This window comes from Xiphias gladius, chromosome 6 (genome assembly GCF_016859285.1).
Source record: "Xiphias gladius isolate SHS-SW01 ecotype Sanya breed wild chromosome 6, ASM1685928v1, whole genome shotgun sequence".
Classification (NCBI taxonomy): Eukaryota; Metazoa; Chordata; class Actinopteri; order Istiophoriformes; family Xiphiidae; genus Xiphias; species Xiphias gladius.
In genome coordinates this window covers 10,550,226-10,575,987 of record NC_053405.1, presented here as the reverse complement: position 1 = coordinate 10,575,987, position 25,762 = coordinate 10,550,226, and the positions used below count along the sequence as shown (strand labels likewise).

The 25,762-nt window shown below is 38.0% G+C and overlaps 1 protein-coding gene across 1 annotated transcript in view; it reads left to right on the top strand.

The window, feature by feature from the left end:
* Positions 1-25,710, top strand: part of LOC120790482 (E3 ubiquitin-protein ligase rnf213-alpha-like) — a 41,317-nt gene extending 15,607 nt beyond the window's left edge. The window contains 39 exon segments of the mRNA XM_040128035.1: positions 998-1,125; positions 1,335-1,430; positions 1,549-1,670; positions 1,785-1,898; positions 1,983-2,032; positions 2,498-2,648; positions 2,772-2,907; positions 3,205-3,390; positions 3,613-3,731; positions 3,852-4,012; positions 4,662-4,865; positions 5,166-5,353; positions 6,200-6,318; positions 6,542-6,644; positions 6,754-6,933; positions 7,595-7,740; positions 8,702-8,804; positions 8,993-9,107; positions 9,733-9,940; positions 10,043-10,233; positions 10,540-10,662; positions 11,375-11,485; positions 12,964-13,206; positions 13,627-13,714; positions 14,017-14,051; positions 14,175-14,278; positions 14,761-14,914; positions 15,208-15,382; positions 15,665-15,753; positions 17,042-17,293; positions 18,053-18,182; positions 18,440-18,517; positions 19,130-19,307; positions 20,433-20,637; positions 22,227-22,304; positions 22,739-22,936; positions 23,603-23,692; positions 23,952-24,130; positions 24,310-25,710. Of these exon segments, the coding sequence (XP_039983969.1) occupies positions 998-1,125; positions 1,335-1,430; positions 1,549-1,670; positions 1,785-1,898; positions 1,983-2,032; positions 2,498-2,648; positions 2,772-2,907; positions 3,205-3,390; positions 3,613-3,731; positions 3,852-4,012; positions 4,662-4,865; positions 5,166-5,353; positions 6,200-6,318; positions 6,542-6,644; positions 6,754-6,933; positions 7,595-7,740; positions 8,702-8,804; positions 8,993-9,107; positions 9,733-9,940; positions 10,043-10,233; positions 10,540-10,662; positions 11,375-11,485; positions 12,964-13,206; positions 13,627-13,714; positions 14,017-14,051; positions 14,175-14,278; positions 14,761-14,914; positions 15,208-15,382; positions 15,665-15,753; positions 17,042-17,293; positions 18,053-18,182; positions 18,440-18,517; positions 19,130-19,307; positions 20,433-20,637; positions 22,227-22,304; positions 22,739-22,936; positions 23,603-23,692; positions 23,952-24,130; positions 24,310-24,466 (5,487 nt within the window). The 3' untranslated portion in view covers positions 24,467-25,710.
* Positions 25,711-25,762: the final 52 nt, after the last annotated feature.

Sequence of the window (25,762 nt, the reverse complement as noted above, 5' to 3'; positions counted from 1 at the left end):
CAAAAAACTGGTAAAAAAAAAAAAAAAAAACATACCAGCAGTCATCTGGCATATGTTATGGCAGGCCCATCAGAAATAAGGGCTCTCTTAATACTCGTCAGTTTATGCTGACAGTCAGTAGTCAAAGAGAGAAATCCAAAACAAAGGGAGTAGAAATAAAAGTTTTTTCAGGAACAGGGGGGCTTTTGTCAAGACCTTTAACATTATTATTAATATCAATATTCACTTGTTTTTTATTCTAGTATAGTTCTAATTTTACTGATTAAAAATGTCCAGGAAAATCTTGCCATGTTAGTAAGCTAAATAATAGTAAACTGGCAGTGATAGAGTATTTCCCAAAGAGGAATTTTTCATGGTTTTCCTTAGTTCATAGGTTAGTGGCACCCACATACCCATGAACTAAATTTGTTATTTTCAATAGTGCTATATGGGATCATGTCCTAGTAAGTGAAACAGCTTTAATATGGCTTCAGTCATTACCTTCAACTAGGAGGAGTTTGCGGCAAGTGTGCTTTGTTGGCTGCAGAGGGGGCAAACTACTGACCATTGGCCCAAGACATGATTTTTGTTGTATGGGGAACAACCTTAATATTTTTATTAAATTAGCTCTTGCTCTGCTAATAAAGCAATGGCTACTTACACTTAAAGATTTGTTGAATTAGCTTCACATTGTCCATTTCCTCCATCTTTAAATATGGAAGTAGGAAATTAAAGTTATTTCAGGTTTTACAGTAAATAGAAATTCTTACTTCATAATGGTAAAAGCCTGTTGAAATTTCAGTATGCATTAGTAAATGACAAAAAAAAATAACATACAGAAAAAGTTTATAGAAGAAGTGATTACTGTATAAACAATATCATGCTGCAGTTATATGCAAATCACAGCCGAAGCCTAACTTGTGGTATATATTATAAATCACAGACTGACAGCACATGACAATGTAACAATTTATGTGGGTGGCTTTTTCTGTTAGTTAGTTCTTTTTCTTTTTTGAAGGTCACAACCTTTTCCAGGCTACTGACTGCAACAGACACTCAACAACTGCAGAATGTGACAAAGCTTGATATCAAGCTGCTATCACTGCAGCAGTTTGAAACAGAGTTCTCTTTTCTCAAGGAAATCAGGTATGTAAATATAGTATAAAAAGCGTATCATATTTGCTGAGGTACTCATTTCAATCTAAACAATGGCCTTTACCCACAACCCTGTGCTTCTGTTTCTCAGGATTCTTTTTAGGACAATTATAAAACTGATAATATTTCACATTATATTGTACACTTATACGGTCTATGTGTCTATTCAAATGTAAATCATTCCTATATCTTGGTATTAGGGAATTTCTGAGCTCAATACATGCAGACAAAGTGCTCATTATCCAAACAGACTATGATGAAGACTCGTACAGAAGGAACATTCTTTCTTCAGCTAAGTGAGTTTTAGGATGATCACATAATAACTTTCTTTTATATCTTTCTTTAACATCATTGCAGAAGCTCACATTTGTTCACTTTTTGCTTTTACATATGCTTAATGTTTGGATTTCTCAGGTATTCATCCATAAATGAAATAAACAAGTGGACCACTACTGACATTACAAAGACATTTTTGTACTTTGTCACCAAACTTCCTCGCATTGAGGGTGGGACCTCCTATGTTGGGTTTCAAGGCGGTTAGTCCTGCTGTTTTCCACACACACAGACACACACACACACAAGACCAAAAAATGTAAACAAAAGTTAAAACTATTATATTGTGACTTCATTAGTCTGACTTTTTTTTTCAGGTCCTTGGAAATCAGTTCACATTGATGATCTCAGAAGATCAAAAGAGTTTGTTTCTGATGTTAATTTCTTGAAAAATCTACGTATAAGTGACCTTTTTAAAGATCCACCTGAAGGTAATTCATCAAACACCTTTTGGTTAAGAATGTCATATTTTAAATAAATGGATGAATTATCCTATAATTCTCTGTCTTTTCAAGCCATGGAGACAGAAGAGCACGTCAGTGTGCCACAAAATGATGACTCCACTGTAAGTGTAGTTTTCCAATCCATATTCATAAACCTGGAAGAATGAGCGGGTTTGTGATTATTAGGCCACATAATCAAAACATAATTTACTATTTTCTGATGTATGGTCAAGCACCACTTAACATTTGCCACCATATTTTTTCTTTTATTTTTGTTATCTACAAGTGCATTATTTTTAAATGGTGATACAAGACTTACCTGTCATAACAAGTAGTTTAACAGAGCTAGAACTTAGCTCATACTCCAAGATATTTAAAAATATAGTTTGTAAATGAAAAGCACCTCATAGGTTCAGAACTTTAACTCATTAACAAACCATGTATTCATTCATTCAACTGTTACAATTAGACTATCTGACCTCTAGTGATTACTCATGGTCTCTGAGGAGGATTCACTTCTTGGACATTTTTCCTAATTCAGATGTTGCTATTGTTAATTGACTTTACCTAATATCTTTTTTTCTCAGGTTTTGGGAGAATTGTTTGATACTAAAGAACTGGTGCGGAGCTGTGTGCAGAGTGCAGTGAACATGCTCAGAGATGCAGAAGACAGTGCAGAACTCAGCACTAAGAGAATTGAGAGCCTGCTCACACTTCTGGATGAAAGTCAGACACAAGGTTAGAAAATCAGTCATTTGGGTCATCTTTTGAAATCAGGCCATCATTATGTAACATGTATTCTGTATGCCGTAAAGTTGCATCTTACTGAATGAGTTATTTTAAATGAATTTTGTTTTTAAGGTGTCTTCGCAAACATTGTGAGGAAGCGTCTTCACTTTTTGTTGGAGGACTATGAATCCGGCATCCCCAGTCCAAAAAACTGGGTACTAACTGAGGCATCTAATGTCAGCGCTCTTCAAGAGGGAGGAACGTTCCTGTAGGTCTTTCCTTTATATCACTAACCTTACCAGTCTACATGGCATTTCTCCTCGCTATACTGGCATAAAATCTTTATCTGTGATTTATTCATCACTTGTATAGACATGTTTTGCTTTGGTGTAAAATTAAAAATGCACTACTTCAAATTCCAGCTTAACAAGCTGTTTAGTTGTTAATCACTGCCAGTACAGAGGTTTGGTTACAACTGACATGCTATACCTCTCTCAACTGTAATTTTTATACACGTGCAAATGTCAGTTAGATTTTAAGAAAGCTCCGTGAATATTTTTCACAGACACACACTGTGGAGGAAAATCCAAGCAGTTGTCACTCCACTTCTGGCCAACTTGGTCTCAGTCATTGACCGTGATTGCAATTTGGACCTTCTGCTGAATGGTGGGGATGACATCAGGGACTTATGGCTTGAGATATTTGGGAGCAAAGATATGCTCCATGTGCCTTATGTGAGGGTTGAAAGCAAGTGAGTATCTTTTGGTAGTATGATCATGGTATGTATTTAGCTCAAATTGTCAGCTGCTGGTTCTGAATGGTTTGTTTTCTGACTCAAGAAAAATTCAAGTAAACTCAAGTGAATTACAGCGCCAGCTAGAGGCTGTTTGGGTTACAAAGTAAATGATGTGATTCCACTGTCTTGAAAAATCACATTTGTAACATGTGCATCCTGACTCTCTTACATCTCGAGGGTATTATTGGTACAAAGCCATGCCACAGGTGGCAACACGATGCGTTGCCTCGTGCCCTTCAGCTGGTGGATCAAGGACTTCCTGGATGGGCTCATGATGCAAACATCCAGACATGAAAGTAACTATCATACTCTATAAGTAACATATCTAAATGGACAGAATTGTGATGTACATTTGAAGTATTAGCTTTGTAACTGAAATATCTCTTTTTAGACTGACTCTAAACTTTCCTTTACAGTTTATTCACCTGGTGATTTTCGAAAGCTGTTCTTGAACACTCCACTTGGCAGTTACATGGTTAAAAATGTGACTGGAAAAATGAGGAAAGAGTTTTTTGAAAAGTACCTACGGGATTTTGTTTCAATGACAATGAAAGTAGGATCAGATGAAGAATTGCAGGTGAGGGTAATAAAAATCCTTTGTTACTGCATCCATTTACTGCAATACTACTACTCTCATATCCTCAAAACATTTATCTGCTTCTCTCTTACAGCCAGTCCAGTGCAGTCAAGTACAACAATCAAATTGGCCTCAAAATTTAGCATACTGTTGAATCAATGCCTTTTTGGCAAAGTATATGCAAAAGCTCAACATTATAAGCTGGATGGAATTATTTTCACTCTTTGACTTTTCTGGTCCCTTGTGCCTATACAGTAGACATAAACTTAAATATAAACCATGTTACCAGTGTGACAAGTATAATCCACAGAATATTTAATGATAATGTACACAAACTCGTTACAGGAACAGGAGCATCTTGCATTATACTCTGCTCACTCAGTGAGTTAGGTGTACACTAGTGTTTCAATTATAAAAAGAGAGTAATGCATTACTCCACTCATTACAATTGTATTTTGATGCTACACATGGCTAACAGTGGCAGGAAATTGAACTAAACTCATACTAATGCTTGGGTTACATGAAAAATTTGTTTACTAAAAATCTTTTAAATGCTTCAAACTATTAACTTTAACTGGTTACTCATTAATGTCGCTATAGTTTAAAACGCATAATTTATTATTAATCTACTTGTGCATTTACTCTTCAGCTCTTGTGTCAGGCCTTGGCCAGCTGTGTTGATGAAATAAAAAGACAAATAAGAGATGAAGATGAGCTTTCTCTTCCTCACATCCACATCGCATACCATTTCTACCAAAGTCGTCTTCAGAACCTCTCTCGGATGATTTCTCTTCAGCCTGAAATTGTTTCTCCTTTGCGAGGAAACCAGCACATTAGACATTGTCCCGAGATGGTAAACTAATTTCTAAATTCCAGCAACATTTTCTGAGGAAACTTCAAAGACTGCAATAATTAAACACATTTATGCCCATCCTACAAACTTGATCTGTTTTCGTATGAGATAAAAAGGATGTTTAATTAGTCATTGTGTTATTCAAAGGCTCATTCATCCATTATACTACAAGTGACCATACCCCTAAACAAAGTCAATCATGCTAAGATTTAAGTTTTTTCCTGCGATAATCTTTTCACAAAGTGTTTAAAATTTTGCAAAAATACTGAATCACTTCCAAACTATTTTGCTGTCCTGTAGGTTTTGGATGTCCATGCAGCCAAGGCTTGTGTTGAATACCTGGAGTCTCCTGATTTAGATACTGATGCTCTCTGCCAGCGCTGGTTGAAGCAGGTTAAGAGGCTTCAGGCCTCTTTGGAGTTGATTTGCTCCCAACAAAACATCAAACAATATGGACAGCGATGTAAAGAAAGACTCCGTGATTTCAGGTAAATTGCTGATGCACAGTACTGGGATTAAAAGTAAAATACTCATACCCAAAATCAGTAAAATCTTCCACAGGGTAAATGACTAACTTAGATATTGGATAGTAAGGTTTCAAGATGGCTGAATTTCTGTGTGGATTTTGCATATTCCTGTGTGGTTGCTCTGGTTCCATCCCACAGTCTGGTCACAGTTGCCCATAGGAGTGAATGGTTTGGTGTTTCTATGTATTAGCCCTTTGATAGACTGGTTATTTGTCCATATTTCACATTGTGATAAAATGCCAAGAGTCAGACTATTGAGAATTGAGCCCTTTTAACACCAAACGACTGCAGTGCACAAAAATCTCATTCACAACCGTTACTGTTAATAATTACAACAGGCAGCAAGTCAGAAAGTAAAGCAGAGAGTTAGTTTTGAGATGAGATGATAGTAATGCTTCAGTCTTTTTGTCAGCTTGATGATTTGTGCTACAACTTGCCTGGCAGGCATTTCTCAGTGAATAAAATGAAAATTTGCCGTTTTAACTCAAGCAACAGCAAGGTTTCCTGAAGTGCTTTATACCAGAGGCGGCCTGTCACACCTCAAATAAAGAGTGCTTCTGCTAACGTCAGAAGAAGTTATTGCATTTTTATGAAACACATCATTAGTATTGTCATGTGACGCTATTTCACATTGCAAAGGCTACACAAATTTAATCAGTGAGGTGATTGTTTAAACCATCATCTAGTGCTTACCATCTCTGCTAACTAATTTTCTGCACAGATGTAAAATACTGCCTAGGAGTACGGTGAATCGGCATATTTTTCTACAAGAAACTAATCGTGATTATTGTTTGTAATACTTTATAGTAATGTCTGGAAGCGCACCTACATCCTCTCACTGTTTGTGGAACACATGCTGCTGAGTTTTCATAATGAAGATATTCAGCTCAGAATACTGGTCCTGAATCACATTCGAGCCTTAAGCCTTAAGGGTGAGTAGATTTTTAATGACCAATACATTCTACAAAAAACATGCATAAGCCATGTGGCCTACATTAAATGTGATGGTTCTCTTTTTAATCTGGTTTTCTGTCACATTTTGCCACATTACTGTTTTCTATTTTACATGATTTTTCGTTTATTTCCTTTGGCTGGACTTCATGTATTGCTTTTGTTATATTTATGTCCAATGTTTTTTGCCTATTTCTAAGGTTCTGGAGGGCAACTCAGATATTAAATCACTGAAAGCTTTTCAAGCTGTGATTAAAGTACTGACGTCCTGTAAGCAGGGGGCTAGTGATCAGCTTTTCAGGTAAGAGCTTGTCAATTTGACAGATGAATTATTTTAAATTAAATACTGAAGAATGTTCTTTAATTATCCGCAAGTGAATTTGATTGATGTTGGTCACATTTTCATAAAGGTTTGGACTTCAGTGTATGGTGTGCTTGAGAGAGCCTCAGGACCCTGTGGGGCTGCCATGCCATCACATCTGCTGTTCCACATGCATCAGGGCCAGCCTGGATTCAGGATGGACCTCTTGTCCCAAGTGCAGGCAACAGTTACCAAATGACTTTCAGCCACATGTCTCTGAAGAAATCAGGTGAGATTTTTAAATATTTCATTCACCATTTAACACCTGTAAAAACCCAAATGTGAAACTTTTTCTGCTAAGGATCAGTTACAATAAAGAAGCTGCGGAGCTCGTAGGGTTTAACTGTTCATGTTCAAGGACATACTGTAAGCACTACAGTTGCTTGCTATCAGGAACATGTTAATCACTGCACCACTGTTGTTATTAATTGCACAGGAGCCTTTTTTGCACCGTACTGTGCTTAGCAGCTCAGTTTAATGATCCACCTGTCATTTACGAAATATTCGTGCACTAAGACACTGAGTCCTGTGACAGGTCTCACTCAGCCATTTTCTATTGTGCACACACCTATATCCCGCTGAGTGTGTGTTTTAATACCCAATCGGACACTTCCTTTTGAAAGATGTGTAGCAACCTAATCTTTTCTAGATAAGCAAGCAAGCGGCTTGTACACTCTATATATGTGTATGGTTGTAATGTATAATACACTCGCTTACCAAAAAGTGGGTGTGTAATTGCTTAGAGGAAATATAGTGAGATACAAACTGAAACAAGAACGTCCCCTGACAGAGTGTAATTTCTGTGGAATCAGTTGGCTAATCTTAGCCACGTTACACTAATAAAAAGTCACTGCTTTAATTTTTATGTTGTATTTTTTTTCTTTTTGCAGGGCTTCTTTCAAGAAAAATGCAGAATTCAGGCGGCGTTGCAATGGTTTCTTTGTTGATATGCTCTCTACTGTGTGCTTCAAGGACAATACGCCACCAGCCCCAGGTGTCATCACCCTTCTGTTGTCCTACGTGAAGGTTGAGACAGGTACCACTTACTGTATTGCTTCTTGTCCAGGAAATATTGTTCCCTCATTGTTTTCTACACCTTATTTTCTAATGAACCTGGATTTTTTTCAGCTTTGACAATTTTTTTTTTTTACAAACATTCCTATTACTAGGTACCTTTTATACAGGTTTTTATATATGAAAGTTGGTTTTTAGTACGGATGTCCCGGGCTGATCCCAAAGAATTGGTTTCGGGGCCAATCGATGCATATTTTATGGGTCGTTATCAGATAAAATATGGCCGAACAAATTCCAATCTCCGACGGTAATGAACCTGTTATCTCTCCTCTCTTATTAGCGAAGAGCAGTGTACAAAACATTCAGCTAGCAGCTGAACGTTAATTCTGTGAGTAACTTGATGGCATGCCGAAATCAAAGAGTTGGATTTGTGCGCTCTCTGTAAGCCAATGTCTGTACTCAGCTGAAAATTGTTTATGAGGTAAAAAAAAAAAGCATCACTCTGTACCACCACTGTAAAACTGCAAGTGTTTCTGTAGTTCCAACAACTCAAACAGAGTGGCCTTCTCTCTAGCTGAGTCACATTCGCCTACTTAAACTTTCATCTGTATCATATCAATAATTTAAGCTTAAGAATTTAAGGTGAGTCAGATTTAAAAGGTTACAGTCGTTATTTCGATGTGTAAGATGCATATTTAATCAACATTTAAGTAAATATAATTATAGGATTGGACTCAGTATCAGCAGATACCCAATAGACTGGAACTGGGATCACAACATCCCTAGTTCTTAGACATAATAATTTATCTTCTTTTTTAAAAACTTTTATTCCCTCTTGTTTTGACTTGATATGTTGTGCAACTCTTTCTGTTTATGTGCAATATACTTGTACAATGTGCATATTCAACACTTTTAATAACTTAAGATTATTATAAGTCTTTTTTTTGTTACTAATATTTACTCTAAATCATCTTTCAAACCAGAAGATAAACAGATTTACACCAAAGATCTGTCACCTTTTGACGAGTCCCCAGATAACAACCCAGTCGTGCGATCTGTGATCCTCAAGCTGCTGCTGAAGTTCAGGTAGATAAACTAAATGTGTCACTGTAATGTTAAAATTCGACATGCTGTCAACAGAGAAGTTTGACCGCATTACAGCATTATTCACATTGAGGAATTTTGTTGTGTGAAAATGTCTGCGCTCCTCTGCTTCACCTTGCAAAGCTATTTTATATTGTGCCAAGTTTATGATGAACCCAACTGTTTTTCAGCTTTGATGAAGTAAAGGGATATTTGCAGCAGCATTTGTCATCTATTGAAGAAAGCAGATTTGTGGATGAGCACAACAAAGCAGAGCTTTATGCCTTGTACATCAACTGCTTGGAGGTAAAACATCTTTTAAACAAAGATATAAAAGTATTGTTTTTCTCATGTTTAATAATGTAGAAATGGACCGATAAAAGATGGAAAGAAGATTTCTCTGAAAACATTCAAAAAAAATTACTTGGGGAACAGTTTGCTGTTCATGATGCAGCATAAAAACTGCGTTGCTGTGAGAGTCTTTATTAAGTATGAGATCCCAAAACCAAATTATTTTTCCAACAAGACATTACACATTCCCTTTATTTACTATGTGGTATTTTAAGATTGCAGGGCAATTAGGTGTCACAATGGTCAACCATTTGTCTGGTAATAAAATTAATAGGGAACCAGATGTTGGGGAACTCTCTGGGACACAACTTAGACCAGTGGTGTCAGCAAAGGAGCAGGGGTCTTCTGTGTTGGATTAAGTGCAGCTTTATGTGCAATGTCAGGGTAGCATAGATCTACAGTAGTTGTTTTACTTATGCTCATTATTTAAGAGCGTTACAGGATACCCTACAGTGTTTGAATGGGACAAGAAGGGTTATGGAGGAGTGTGGATGGTAACTGTACCACAAGCTTTGGTTTGGGTTTTCTGTTCACTTCTGATACAGGTCAGTTGAAGTAATGGTTAACTGATGCTCTGCAGGATTCCATGTGGGAGAAAATGCCTATGGAGGGCAAGAAGGCTGAAGAGTTGAAGCCATTTTTCAGAGAAGAAACAGAATTCCTGTGCTTGTTTTTGGCTCAAGTCACTTCTTTTCCAACAACAGTGTCTATTCAACATCTACAGCACATCGCCCGACTGCGTCTGTCCCTCACAATGGCCACCTATGTCATCAATGACTGTCTGTCTGGTGAGATACTGTAACTCCACTACTGCTGACAGTTTATATTGGTTAGCAATGAAAATAACTATATGAAAATAACTAGTTTATTGGACTACATTGCTATTGCAGATAACAATTTTCCAGATGGAGCAGAAGATTTCCTTAAAATGGTTAAAAAGGTTTGTGAGGATAGTGGGAATGATTGGTACCGCATTTACCTGATCCGCAAGCTCAGCGAATGGCATGGTGTCGAGCTCGTCCAGACGCTGGTGAAACAACCAAACTTCAGCTGGCTTTTCCCTAAAGAGATCCGTCAGCAGGTACACCACCATTCATTAACAAATCCTCTACCAAAAATGTTTAGATCATAAAACAAGTAAATATGTCACCCTATTAAATGATGCAGCCAGTGGGGCCAGTCATCAGCAACATGCTACCATTTGATAGTGTGCAGGTCTTCATTGACTAAAACATGGAAACAAACCATGGCGTCAAATTTAGCCCAGTTATTAGACTATTGCTGGCCCTCGAAGTCACCAGGACACCTCGGATCCATTTAATATTCATATATTTGGATATACTGCATTGTGTTTGTGCTCCTCTATCTCCATTCATGGTGTAAACAGAATGAAGATGGAGGCCAGATGGACCAGTTTCTTGTGTACGGGGATGAATACAAGTCGGTGAGGGATGCAGTTGCAAAGGCAGTAGTGGACGGGGATGTTGAGCAGATAGAAGAAGTCTGCGAGGTATTGAAATTTGATTTACCCAACTCTTTGTTGCTCTAAGTAATGTTCCATGCACTCAGTCTTGTATCTTTGACTCATTCCTGTAAATCTTTCTGTTTTGACAAAACCCACAATCAATATGGGTAGTTTATATAAACTTTGCCATTTGTTATCAGTTATACAACATATAATATATGGAATGCAGTGATTTTGTATCTTTAAGTCCTTCTACTAAAAAAAAATATACTTTACATTACAGGCAACTATTTTGCAAATACTACAGAGACTTGGAGTATGCTTTAGTGGTGTTATCAGTCACAGTGAAGTTGAAATTATTATATATTCCATCATTCAAATATTGTTGTAAGGAAATCACTAGCGGACTTTTTAAATCAGTTTGCACTTAAAATGCATTACCATGCAATGACATGTAATATTGACCAAAAATTAAGTTGAGCGATTTGATTTTCACTGCGATAGATTGCAGAAATTTTTAATACTGCATAGTAAAGAATGGAAATCAGCAGCTGCCTGGAATAGAGGAACTCTCGATCTAAAAGTTAAAAAAAAAAACTCGCAAACACATTGGTATGTTCATTAAAAGACAGCCTTTGCCAGACTCTGAGATCTGTTTCACTGCCATAGTTGACTCTGGGACCAAATGCCCATTAAGTCTGAATAGAATGGTGTAGCTTCTCACTGATTCATTTTTGGTTGTTTTTCATCGATTTAGAAATGCGCCGCACCACCAAGGAAACGAACAATGTTCATCCTCCTGGCGCTTTTCCGAGAGGTTACGACTCTGTACAAGTCTGCAAACACAGGTCTTCATCCCACCCCTGAGGTATGAACGATGATAAAATACTCCTTTGGAGAAACTGAGCAATATATTACACATCAAGAGTATTTAAGAGGCAGAAGAATTGAGCAGGGGCTGATCTCATTCAGGAAAATATGACATAGATTTTTGGAATTCATTCACAAATTGAAATTAGGACTGTGAGTGAGGAACTAAGAGATCAATTAATCTCCAATGACACGTACTACCTCGTTTGCTACTTAAAGCATGTTAAACATTTGCGTTTGCTGCACGTTCAACACCTCCCTAAACTCTGATGCAAAAAGAAACTTTTTTTTTTCTGAAGTACAGTATGCCGCCGTCACTCTAGTCGTGATGTGTGTGTGTTCACTCTAAAGAAATCTAAGTACTGCATGCTGAGTGAAAATGCTTCATCATTGATGGACATCAGTGGGCAGTGCGCACCACTAACAAATCCTTCTAGTTTTCTACAGGAAAGATGAAAATATCAGAAAATTCGTATGTTGGGTCACCCAGAGGGCACAAAGGAAAAAACATTACACACCACTAGGCAGCAACCTTTCCAGCTTGACTGAGGACAATTAGTTTTGTTCAGTCTGGGAATCCAGTGAGGAATTGTGCCTTGTGGCTAGACAAATGTCTTCCGTTCATTGGTATGGGCACCTTTGTTGAGAGGAATTGAGATCTAGAGGGGAAAACGTTAACCTCCTGCCTGCAGATTAGAGGAATTTGTCATTCTGAAATGGGATGCAGTTAGAGAGTGCAGTTTTCTGTAACACAATCCAAAATAAGAAAAGGGTTATACTATAATGAGATCATCAGCATTATTTTCAGAGTAATTTAAACTCCACAGGATACAACAGGGAGAGCATTCCTCATGACAAAAACATTGATCTAAATATGTAAAATCTGTGGACTTCCTCTTTAAAAAAGGAAACAAGATGTCACAAAATGTAATTTTCTGTCAAAAAAACTGCATTTGAGTCAATCACAGTTGTAAAAAGCAATTTTGGAGATTAAACAAATCCCTAACCAAATTATAGCACATACCTAACAGAGTCACAGATTTGGAAAATTACACCCATTGATTATTGCTAAAATTGCAAAACCCTCTATGACCTGCTGATCATTACATTGTATGAAAAACCATCTTTAATAAGACCAGATCTGAATGGTGGTGATCTATCTGTTAAAATATCACTAAGATGTTTTTTCGTGTGAAGCTCAAAAGCCACTTACAAATTTGTACCATAACAACTTAAGACAATAATGTGCAGATCTGGAAGTAAAACAGTGAACTAACCGTTCACCTAAAACATGTGCTTTATGGTGCAGAACCTTACATTATTTTGTCAAATTTTTTTTCTTGGAAATATCAAGTCTTGCTCAGTAGTGATATTAATCAGCAACCATCAACTAATATTTTGTTGTCAGATGTTCAAAATGGTGCAATAAAAAACTTGCTTATTGCCACTGTGTATTGTCTTATATCTTCCCTGTAGCGACGCCAAGCATTTGGAGAATTCATCCAAGGGTCGATGTATCTGCATCAAAGAGAGGTAAGGGATTTTGCCTCAGCCTTGGTTCAGAACAGGTTGGGAGCCCTGACCATCGACCCTGGTAATACTGTTGGGGATAATGCTGTCATTGAGCTGACCACCCATCTGGCAGCTGTGCTGCTCACTGAGACTCACGTCCTGCTGATGCCACTCAAGCAACTTGGTCTGTCTCCTGAAAATATGCAGGTAAATGTCTCTCATATCTGCCTCTCTAACCGTCAGCTGCTATCTGTGTCAAATGACAGGAGGCTTTGAGTTGTACAACTTCAGGGTGCCTTACATAATATAGTGATGGGAGTTTCAAATTTCATTGGATTTATTTCAAAAAATATATATATAAAAAAGAGGTCAGTGCCAAATAGTGAATACAAAATTTAAAATTTCGTTCAAACTAATGAGTAACTTACTACGATGCCCTGAGATAGATTATAGATATTTTATGCTGTAAAGCAGAAAAAATAAATCTTGAAAAATCTTTTAATCCATTACTACTTGCAGTTGGAAGGAAAAGCTCTTTAAATTACTTCTAGCTTCAATAATAATTGATAATTACTTTCATGTAACCTTAATGCAAATGTATCATCTTCATTTGATTTAATCTAACAGACGGCTTTTATACCCACAATGCCTGATGACATGTTAGCTGTTGCCCAGGCAGCCATACCACAAAGCGATTGGAACATCACTTGGTATGGTAAGTATTACACAGTCATATATACAGTAAACAAAAATTTTAAATTTTGGTTTCTTGCAGCTTCATTCATCGGATATTTTTCTTGGTTTCCTCCAATAATCTGTAGTATTTTTTCATTCTATCTCTTCAGCAGATTTTATTTTCTATAACAGATGTCTAAAAGTCTTTGGATAACCTGTTTCACTCTGAGTTTGCATCATCATATTGAATTATAAACCCATTTACTAATTAGTAAATTTAGTCCTGTCTCAATAATTCAGGTGAATTTAAGATTATTTTAATTGGTTGATTGTTTTCCACAGTGTGTACGAATAATCATCCATGCTTTGTTGATAAGGTAAGCTATATTTATCCACTTCCAGTTAATATATATTCACAGGCATTAAGTGGTAAGAACATACAGTAGATAAGAAATTTGATTTCTGAGCAAAATGATCTGATCTGCTATGTCCCACTGCAGTGCGGCCTGCCCATGGAGATAGGCAAATGTTTGGAGTGTGGCGAGGAGGTGGGAGGGACGCATCATTCAGCCTTGCCTAATTTTAAACAACTTCCGTTGCAGCAGTGAGTGTCATTAATGGCCATTCTACAGTCATGCACTGAATAGTCTCTTTACTGTCACTGTAAACCAGAATTTTTAAAAGGATGTTTCTTCCTGAATTTAGTGTACTTCCTGTTAAAACAGGATTTTAGGGTTGGATAGTATAAGGAGGGATCATTCAAAAGTATTGATTATAGGTATTTTGTGAATGGGGAAAAAAAAGGCCACAAACACATAGTTTCAGTTCTGTTGTAGAATATGTAAGTATTGACTATATGCATCCTAAGCTTTCTAAAAATTTAAATAGTCTGTTTTGGTGATTTGGTTGGCAAGATAAATGATCACTCCACACTCAAGAGCAAAGTAAGTTCTGTATTTTAATATTTATGGTGTTTAAGTAGAAACATATCTAGTATATAACCAGCTGCACATCTTGTGGTGATTTAGTTAAATTTAAATATCTCCCCCATACTGGTAACTGACTGATGCTTATCTGTTGTTTTAGGGATCGTACAAGGCCCGGCCACATCCTGGGAGACCCTGAGCAGAGAAAAAACCCAGATGCTCTGGACACTAAAAACATGTCTCTGACTCCCTTCACTCTGGTCAGACTGGTTACACATTTGGCTTTGTTGCTGGGAGCCTCAGATAAGTCCCAGGTGAGCAGAAGAAGAATTGCTCTCAAAACGAGAGGCCTCTGAAAATCTGCATCAACAGTTACTGCGTAGTAGCACTTGCTGAGTAGATAACTTTGTTTGAGTGTAGGTACCACCATTTTTTCAGAGTTGACAGGGTGTGCAGCTGAGATATCAAATGATTCTATCCAGATAATACTCTCTCTGCAAAATAAAAAGTCTGAAAAATATAAAGACTTAAGCTGATATAATATAGAATTTTGCTTGTTCCTTTGAATCTGACCATGACATTGTCCCCAACTCTCTGTTCCTTTTAGTTTGTCCAAAACATCATCCAGCCACCTGTGGAGGATGTTTGTTCCTTTCTCACCCTACACATAAAAACGGATCTGGATCAGCTGTCACAGGCACTGGGAAAAGGAGCTGATGACACTATTACAACTGTCCACTTGGTGCTCAGATCCCTACAAGACCTATTGCACGCCAGTCACTGTAAGCCCACCACCAGTCTGTCGCTGCAAAATAATTTTAAAGTTTGCTGAAGCTGCACATTACCTTTTCTTATTTGTCTAAATCCTGAAAAGATGAGTCACACCCAGACTAATTCAGGCACTGCAGAGAGATTGTATATGCAAAGATGGAATTCTAGTGTCACATATGGCCACTGGGGGGAAAGATTAGCGAAAATCAGAACTTGAAAATAATAAGTAATAGCAGATAACCTTCAATGATGTGATGTATTCCACAAAATACCTTCTGTTTGACTTTGTCTAGCTGATATTGAACCAAACTTAACAACCAAAGCATCCAGAAACTCCTGGGAGACTACTATGGCTGCAGAATTTATGACACCTCTGTTGAAGGTAAAACTTTTTACCTTACCTTTTTACACTATGTAATTTTTCCCTTATGAATGACAATGATGCTTTCATGATATTTGAAAATGGTAAAACACTGCATACCTTATGACTGGTACATACACTCACTGAGCACTTTATTAGGAACACCTGTACATCGGCTTATTCATGCAGTTATTCAATCAGCCAATCATATGGCAGCAGTGCAGTGCATTAAATCATGCAGATACAGGTCAGGAGCTGCGGTTAATGTTCACATCAATCATCAGAATGGGGAAAAAATGTGATCTCTGTGACATGATTTAGCATGACTGTTGGTGCCAGACGAGCTGGTTTGATTATTTCTGAAATTGCTGCTCTCCTGGGATTTTCTCACACAACAGTCTCTAGAGTCTACTCAGAATGATGCCAAAAACAAAAAACATCCAGTGAGAGGGAGATCTGCAGTCTGAAATGGTTTGCTGATGAGAGAGGTCAGAGGAGAAAGGCCAGACTGGTTTGAGATGACAGAAAGGCTGCAGAACCTCAGATAACCACTCTTTACAACTGTGGGCTACAACAGCAGAAGACCATGTCAGGTTCCACTCTTGTCAGCCAAGAACAGAAATCTGAGGCTGCAGTGGACAAGGGCTCACCAAGACTGGTCAGATGAATACTGGGACAATGTAGCCTGGTCTTATGAATCTGGATTTCTGCTGAGGCAGCAGATGGCAGGGACAGAATTTGGAGTCCACAGCATGAATCCATGGACACTACCCAGCTGGTTTTGGTGGTGTAATGGTGTGGAGAATGTTTTCTTGGCATACTTTGGGCCCCTTAATAACAATCCATCATGGTTTGAATGACACAGTCTGTGTGGCTGTACCTGCTGACCATGCGAATCCCCTTTATGGCCACAATTTACCATCTTCTAATGGCAAATTCCAGCATGATCATGAACCATGTCACAAAGTAAAAGTCATCTCAAATTGATTTCAAGAACATGACAATGAGCTCAGTGTACTACTACTCAGTGTGGCATCTCCAGTCACCAGATCAGAATCTAGTAGAACACCTTTGTTATGTGGTAGAACAAGAGAATGGCAGCATGAATGTGCAGCTGACAAATCTATGGAAATGATGTGATCTAATAATGTCAACATGAACCAGAATCACAAAGGACTGTGACGCCAATTAAGATTAAGACTATTTTGAGAGCAAATGTAATGATAATAAAATGTTTTATGTTTTTTTATTGCAACATACAAATATCTTCCACCGATGCACTACTCTACTACCATTATTTTGTGTCTAGGATCTTGATCAGCTCCTGCAAGAAGGAAAGGGCAGCATCAGGACTGACTCCCGGGTATCTTCCAACTTCATCATGAGGACAACCTTCGGTGATGATTGTACTTTCCTGACATCTCTGCCGCAGGGCTCTGAAGTCCATAACTCAGCGGTGTGGAGCTGCAGGGAGAGGCTCTCCTTGCTCAGCCTCACACACACTGTGGAGCATAATGACCAAAAGGAGGCGCTGCCTCTGCTATGGAGGTTCCTGCAGAAGGTGAATGTGTGAGATGTAAAGCTTTGTGACAAAATGGCTTTGAATTATTCACAACTCTATCCAGCAGTTTGGTTCAGAGCAAGAAACTTTGACAACTACTGGCCAGATTGTTATGAAATTTGTTGTGGATATTCATTTCCAGAGGATCATTCATTATTTTATTTTGACCTCCTGTGCTTTTATGTAGAGCCGCCAACAATTCAAAGTTTCAACCTCTGTACAACATCAAAATCTAATTGGCATTCATTTTAGTAACTGTACACATTAAGAAGATGAACTATTTGTATTTTGGACACTCTTTTGTGCAGCTTTTAGACTACATGTCAACTTTTCCCATATTTTATAATCTAAACGTACTCTTCCAGGACATTTGATGAGTCCATTCTTTCTCTACCTACTACCCTCAGGGTGCCCACTACCCTCAGGATAACTTTTACATTACTAATAATACTTTAATTTCCAAAAACATTTTTGGGAATTAATGAACATAGATTTCTATTTATTTTAGTGTGATTGAAAATTGTACTTGTACTTGTACTTGTCCTATTGATCTTCATAAAAGAAAATCAAAGCCTTTTTAAAGTTTCAGTAAAATTAAAAATGACTTTGTCAACTTGACAGCTAATCATTAGTTTTGACCAGCAAAATTAAAAATTGCCAGAGATGTGTTATGGTCATGTATCTTAACCAATTTATATATGCAGCTTGTGCTTATGGGACATGGTTATCAGCTGTTTCATTTGTGATTTTTCTTTTCAGGAGAGAGAATTTCGCCAGATTAAGTTTCTTCCAGACATCCTAATCCTGCAAAAACGCCTGGTGAGAAAGTTCCAGAACACATCTGACCAGAAAATTGGCTCCATCAAAGAGTTCATCGAGAAGCAGACAGGTAGAGCTGCGATATCTCTGAGCAACCTAAACCTTGTTTTTCTCTAAATGTTAACATTTAATTGACTAAAATCGAATGGAGTAAGTCTTAATTGATGGGGAGGGGCCCAAGCAAAATCTGTTACCCACCACCCAAAGAAGCAGAGGCATATGGTATGGGACAGAAAACAACTGTTTTTACACACACTCAATTTTTTTCTGTCTTCTAATTCAATGTTTTGTCATAGTCAACTATGTAAATATTTTTACTTTTTTCAGAAATGAGAAGATGGTATGAAAAACGAATCGTCATCTTCCTGAAAACATGGAATCTGCTCAGACTGTCTGTAACCAGCAGTAAGTAAAGCAGTTACCCTCCTCGTCTCATTAAATGTTTTGCCGATGAAGTCGGTCAAAGTGAATACATTTACATCTTTTCTTGTCCATTCCTTTTTTTTTCTCTTCTCTCTTTGCTTTAAAGCACTTTGGATCAGCTTTGTTACAATTGCTATATAAATAAAGCTGAGTAGAGCTGAGTTTAAATTTCCCTTAATAATACATTTATAACAAGAGCAATGCAATTCTGAGATTTTTTTTCATGTCATGTAAGCACTTAAGCAGAATTACATTGTTTGCATTCACATTATATTCGGAGTACATCTACTGTAACTCAGTTTTTAGAGCTTTGATACTCATCAATCTCTTAAATTCCTGTAGTCAAGTAAACAGAATAGATATCCAGTATTGTGATTCTTTGTGCACACCGCACCACAAGTCACTGGATTCAAAGTGATGTCTTTGGGAAAAGAGCTGTATTTGCCACCACTGGAGGGATAAAAAAAAAAACTTGTGAATTTGGTGCAACAGTGAGTGAATGAACCAACTGAATGAAATTTCAGCCTGAATACATACTTATTCATTGTTTCCTTGGAAATAAGGAATGATGTATCTGTTCTTTCAAACCTACAGGTGAGATGAAAATTCCAGATTCCATTAGTAAGGATTTGGACCTGAACAGCGACCTGCAGTACCTTCTGCCCCAATGGCAGGGTCCGGGCTTGTGTGCCACAGGGCTGGTCTGCTACCTTGTGGCACTACAAAATGAGCTGGTGTACGCTGTGGATAGTCACACCGGAGAGGACAGCAGGTACATAACATACAAGTATCTACACAGATCATTCTTAGATTGTTGTCCAAGAGTTTATAGTTGCAAAGTACTGCGTGAACAATGTTGCTTTGTCATTGTGCTATAAATATCTGATATATGAGATATGAGTGCAGGCAAAACTCCCATAGCACTGTACTGATCCCCCCACCCTTAGACCAGGGGAGGAATGCATTTAAACTCTATCAGGTGGGCAATTTATGTTGTGTTTACACTCCCATATGATTCAGACAGCATGTTGTGTAGCTTGTCTTCAGCTCCTCTTCAGGAGATTGTGTCTCTGTCAGACCTCTGACCCCACCATGCTGGATCCCTAGGCCAGGTTGTATCTGTCTGGGTGGCCCAGACATCATGGTTAACCATGAGTGTTTTTTCTTTGGCTGAGTTGCAGTTCTCCTGGGAGGCCCCTAGCTTTACTGCTATTTTACGGAATCAACTGATCTGTGTTTTGTAGGCGGGGCTCCCCAAATGGAGCCACGTTTGCCATGTATGTAGGAGCAGAGGTTAGGGGCACACCCAACAGGTACAGGAGGTTACGTAGATAATCATGATTCTAGAGGCTGTCACCTTTGCATTATCAGCATCTCTTGCCTGCACCAAGTCCCTCTTACTGGTGATGGTCTGTTGCATCAGTTGTCCTCCACTGTTCCCTGTGAAGATGCTGAAGCATAATGTTATTTTCTGAGGCTCCAGGTGAGTCAGTGCAGTGGTCCTCAAACTTCCTCTCTCACTCTGGAAGCTGGAATCATTTCATCAGGTTAGGCTATCCCAGTCTAACATGTCGGACCTGGACTGGTGTCCTGCCTAAACAATCCAAAGGCCTTGAATGTGGTGTATTTGAGAGCAGCACAGATTTTCAACTTTAAAATGCAGATGCTGACTTTTAAAACAAATGTAGTAAACAGCACATACATAAAAAGCACTGAAATTGTCCTTGAAAATTGTTGGGTATAAAATGCACGGGTTTTGTACAATGTGTAAACTGGGATTACCTATGTTTATGAGATTATCATTGTTAACAAAAAATGTGGAACAGAGCGCACTTATGCTGTAAGTTTTTTTTTTAAGAAAAGCCGTTTGTATTGTGATGTCTCTTACTTCCATTAGCAGTTACAAGGTGAGTGTGGCAGAGCTGGCGGAGCAGCATGTGATCCGCTACGAGCTGGAGAAGGACCTGCTTCCTCTGGTTTTATCCAACTGTCAGTACAGCTTGGAACGTGGCCATGAGACGATATCACAGTATGACCTGCCCAGGATCCAGTATCAGATCCTCACCCGCTTCCTGCAGGGAAAACCCATCCTCACCTGCACAGTGAGTCCACACAGCCTGTTGTGCTTCAAGTAAATGAGAGGAAATGGAAACACAATTGTAACCAGCCCTGTACAGTCCATTGTTGAGTGCGTGCAACCTTGGCACCAAACAGACGCAGGGCTCTGTTTTCCCTGAAAAAGGGAGCAGATGCAAAGTGCAAACAGAAATGGGCGTGATCTACAATTTTATTTTTGCGATTTTGTTGACCACAGGCGGTGGTGCAAACCAGGTGCAACCAGGCGCAGCTAGGCACAACATGGAAGAGAGGCTGAATACATCATCAGTAGGAGTAGTACAGAAGTGGTTGGAGTTGAGCGAGCTTCAGTGATGACCAACCACATGAGTTCCTTATATCTCCTTTAAAAGCAGCGATGAAGGAGAGATGTGACGTGTCTGAGAGAGAGAGAAAGTTCATCTACATGAACACTCTGAAGTTCAAAAAAAATATACATCACCCCAAATATCCTGTCAATGGTAGAATTAAGAGGCAGCTGCTGTATGTTGGTGCAGCATCTGCTGGAACTCTGCGGTTCTTCTCCTCCTCTGCATCTTATACATATACGAGTGTATTTGCAAAATATCAGTCCTTATTCATCCGACAGAAAAAAATGGAACTAATAATACTGAAAACTCACTTTAAAAAATATTTCGACTCTGAGTTTGGACTTTTGCCTTTAATAAAAATGTTCTCACAGATTTGATAGAGCTCAGGATGAATACAGGTGTCAACTACACAGAGAAGATCCGACATTCTACAAGTTACTTTGAGCAGCTCAGTCGTCACATTGAACAGCACTACTGACATTTCTGCAGAACTCTTTTTCAGTCTCATTAAAAGATGCATTTTGATGCACATATCAATCTGCAGTAGATGAAAAAAAAGTGTAGAAAATGGAAAGAGGCCACACTTAACCTAACTGAAAAGTGTTTTTTGATTTCATGTGAGATCTATATGCGCGTGCCTCTGCCAAATAAAGCCACGAAACTTGCCGTGCATCTGCACTAAGAGTTGGTCTGAGCAGGTTTTAAAGCAAATGCAATTTTGTGCCAAAATGAGCACATAATTGCACTGCACCACCTAATCAGCATAAACACAGCCTAAGCCCCACCTTTCCTTCCACATTACTGCAAATGCGCTCCTTTGGTGCCAGGAAATTACCACACAGGCGGAGACACATACAGTTTGAGTAGCCAATGAGGAAAACTGAACAAAAACGGCCTTTGCCCCAGTGCTGTCATTGCACCTGCATGAAAATAGAACCCTCAGTGTTTCACCATGCCCTGCACCACACCCGAGCGTTACATATCCTCCCAGACCAGTAGCATGATGTCCAGCCACATCCAACCAAGACTAGAGAAAAAGACACATCATTTTGTTTGACATGGTTTGTTCTGGGCTTTCATAATGTACTGTACTTAATGCTAAGCCCATCCATTGTGTTGGATAACAACACAGTAAGACATTTTCACCAAGCAAATCGTAACATCTTGCTTGACTTCTTTGTCATAATCTGCTCTGTTACCTCACTTAATTTACGGTTTATTTCTGTGTTTCCTTGCTTCACCAAAATCGGTGTACTTTATTTTAGGGAATTCCCACTCTGGTCAACGCACAAGAGAGAGAATATAAAACCATTTTCAAAGCCGTTGAAGGAAAAGTGCATCAGGTAAATTAATGAACCCCCAAAAGCACAAACATACTGTATATTACATGCATTTAAGGAAAGATATTTACAAGGACTGCAGCTAAAGATTATGTTCATCAATAATTAATCTATTGTTTTTTTTTTTTTTTTGGTCTGTCAAACTTTCACAAGTTACCAGAACCAAAATCCCCAAATATTCAATTTACAATGATAAAACACAGGGTTTCACTTAGTTGTTAATAATAATTTTATCCCAGTATGAGTAAACATTTTGTTAAATGGCAGGTATTCATCTTGACAGCAATATATCTTCATATATAGACATTTATACATTCACCAAATTTGACCTATACAATTTGATAGTTATGTACAGAAGACACATATATTATCTTGTTTTGATTTACATTTAAAGTAGATTATGGATCCAGGCTTCATTCACACTGTGTCTCCCTCAGGATCCTCTGTCCTCTCTGACCCGGAACGCTGTGTCCAGAGAGCTGAGATCCTACAGCGATGTGTGCGAGGCATTCAGGATCGTGGAGCTGCTCCTGGGTTTCCTATCAATGACTGGTGGTGATCCCACGATGAAACTGGTCACTTACCTCCAGGACGTGCTGAAGATGGCCAACCGCATCGATCATCACATTTTGCAGGTCGATGCATATGCAGCCTCTTCTCTGGAGTGACTGTTAAGATTTCCTAAACGAGGCTGGATAGCTAGGAAATGAGAATGAATGACAGTGTAAACTGACACACTAAGGTGTAAATGCGTCTCTCAGTCGTCTAACAACAGAACTACTGCGAGAGCATAATCAACAGTAATATAAGGAACTAATAAATGACTACAGAAAACATAGCTTTTTAATCCCTGGCAAAACTCAAAACACAGCTAAAACTGCCACCTTAGTGAGGTTGATTCATCTTTTACTGTTATCTAGTTAATGCATTATAGAAAACTACTTTCAGGTCCTGAGTAAAGTAAAAGCACAGGGACATTTTCCTTGGTGTAGCTTAGTCCACTTTAAAAACCACAGCAACGGCTGGACTCTGACAACATACATAGTAAACCACCTCACCATCACATCACTCTACCAGTCTGAGCAATGAAATTATCAAACAATGATTAAATTATGTCAATTATCCCAATAAACATCGGTAAATAAGGTGACCTACGAAATAAAGCTTCACAAAAATAAATCTCATCACTTTAAAACACTAAACAAGCTGTAGGTGTAAGTTCATTTTCTTTAAAAACTCACTTTTGTGTGCTTTCAGACTGCATAGAACAGACTCCTTACTCTGCTGTGTTGTTTCTTCAGGCTCTGGGCAGATGCACCCTCAGACACTGTGTTTCATTGTGGCAACTCCTCTCCTCTCTTAAATCTGAAAACATGCTGCGTCTCAAGAGGGTAAGTGTTGCTCTTTCACCATTGCTATTGGACTGGTTAAAGGCAAAACAAGAGCACTGAATAGAAAATCACTAAATCACCTGAGTATTAGCATCTCACCTCTTGCTGTAATGTTTCATTAAAAATATTTGAATGGAATAGTTTTCAATCATTCATTGTTTTTTTTTTTTTGTGTAATTCAAACACAGCATCTCATACAAAATATAAGCTGTAATTAAATACACATATAAAATATTTCACTCCGTGTTTATATAAAAAGGAGCCCTTTTCGGGATATCCAGCTAAGTACCAGATGCCGCTGACAGAGGAAGACAAGATTGATCTGAAAGGCTTCCTGTCCTGGGGAAACGTGGACCAGTGGCTGCTTGAGATGCACGAGTTCCTTCTGTTGAATCTGGGCCGTCCGCAGGCCACTGACTACTACAATCCATCCTGGAGGTAAACTGGAGCCGTTGAACAGCTTTAAATGTCTCCTTAAAATACCGTCACACTGCTGCTGAACTTCAGTTGTGTTTATTGTAGTTGGTTAAATGGTTCTACATGCAAACCTGGTCCTTTCCCTTGAATGAAACTGAGAGGGTAATGTGTTAAATTCCATACATTTTCCTTCTTCTCAGTGTGAAAGAAACTGTGGCTGCCTACATGGACCCCAAAGTAGTGGGGTTGCCTCTTTACGTGAAGGACAAGTTCCCTGAAAATCTGCAGCTATCTCAGATTGTGGAGACTTGGAAATTTGCTGTCACCGCCAAACAGGACTGGATGATGGAGGGATGAACCGGATGAGTTTATAGAGATTTTAGTTTTTGGATGAATTTACATTATGATTCTAGAAACCAAAGCAGTTTACTTTTTTTTTTTTATTTGTCTGTTTTTGTTGATTATTCTGTGATAATTACTTTATGTACGGAAAGAGTTAAAAATGGCCTTATAGCTATTTACTGCCTTTTATTAATAGCAATAATTTGAAGAATTACTGTCTGAGCCTCGTTTGAACAAAATGTCAGTATCTCCTTAGGAAAAGGTTTGACTAGGACAGTATATTGTAACTTTTATATTATGTTTCAGGATTACGTTAGTTAAATTTCTTGGAATAAGTTTATATCAATAGTGACCACCAAAATCGGAGTAGTGTCTGCATGTTGGTATGATAAAGTAGGGAAGAAAAGATATGAAATTACATATTTTTCATTTAATTTTTCTTACAAATTAAAGTACTTTGAATGTTTATTTGCATTAATATGAAGGTAAAATATTCTTTGAAACAAAACCTTTTGTTTACAATATCAGATCATGTCAAATTATCTCTGGTGCAGTCTTTGATTTATCTTATTTTATGTCTTTTTGTTCAGTCTGTACCTGTTTGGGGTCAATGATACTAGAAAATCATGGACATAGTGTCTGTGAAAACACCCATCAGCGTTTGCAGGGGTGTTTGAAAGCCTGGATATAGGTGTATTCTTCACTGAAAATCAGGAAACAGGAAGCAGAACATCTCCCTACTCTTTAAACATTTTAAGTTGTAACGTTTTATGAATAAAAGAACCATTTTGAGAATGTAGAACATTAATAATGTGTTACAAGGTTCCAAAATCTGCTTACAGGCCAACAGCCGAAAAACCAGAGGTATCTTATTTTATGTAAAACGGTGAAAAGCATGTAACCTTTCATACTGTAAGGCTGTAAGCAGTAAATGTTCATTTGTATCTGCTGAGGGATTAAAGTTTAAGTCCTCAATTGATTATAACATTTGGAATACATTTACATTTTTGTTAAGTAATCAATCATTCAACTTAAATATACATGTGTAACCTGATACTGTAGCCTCATACTGTAAGTATCTTGTTTTGAGTTTAAACAGATTTTTCTTTTTTTCATTGTATTGTTTAAAAAAACTGCAACTTTGCCGAACCACTTATCAATTAAATTGTCCTAATTATACACCATAAACTCCTCATAAAAGCTACTTTTCACTGATTCTAGATCTTTCTTTGCAGATTTAAAAACATACTGTTAGCTGATCCCAGACAGATGTCAAGATTTAAAATCTATATAATTTAAAGGACAAACTTA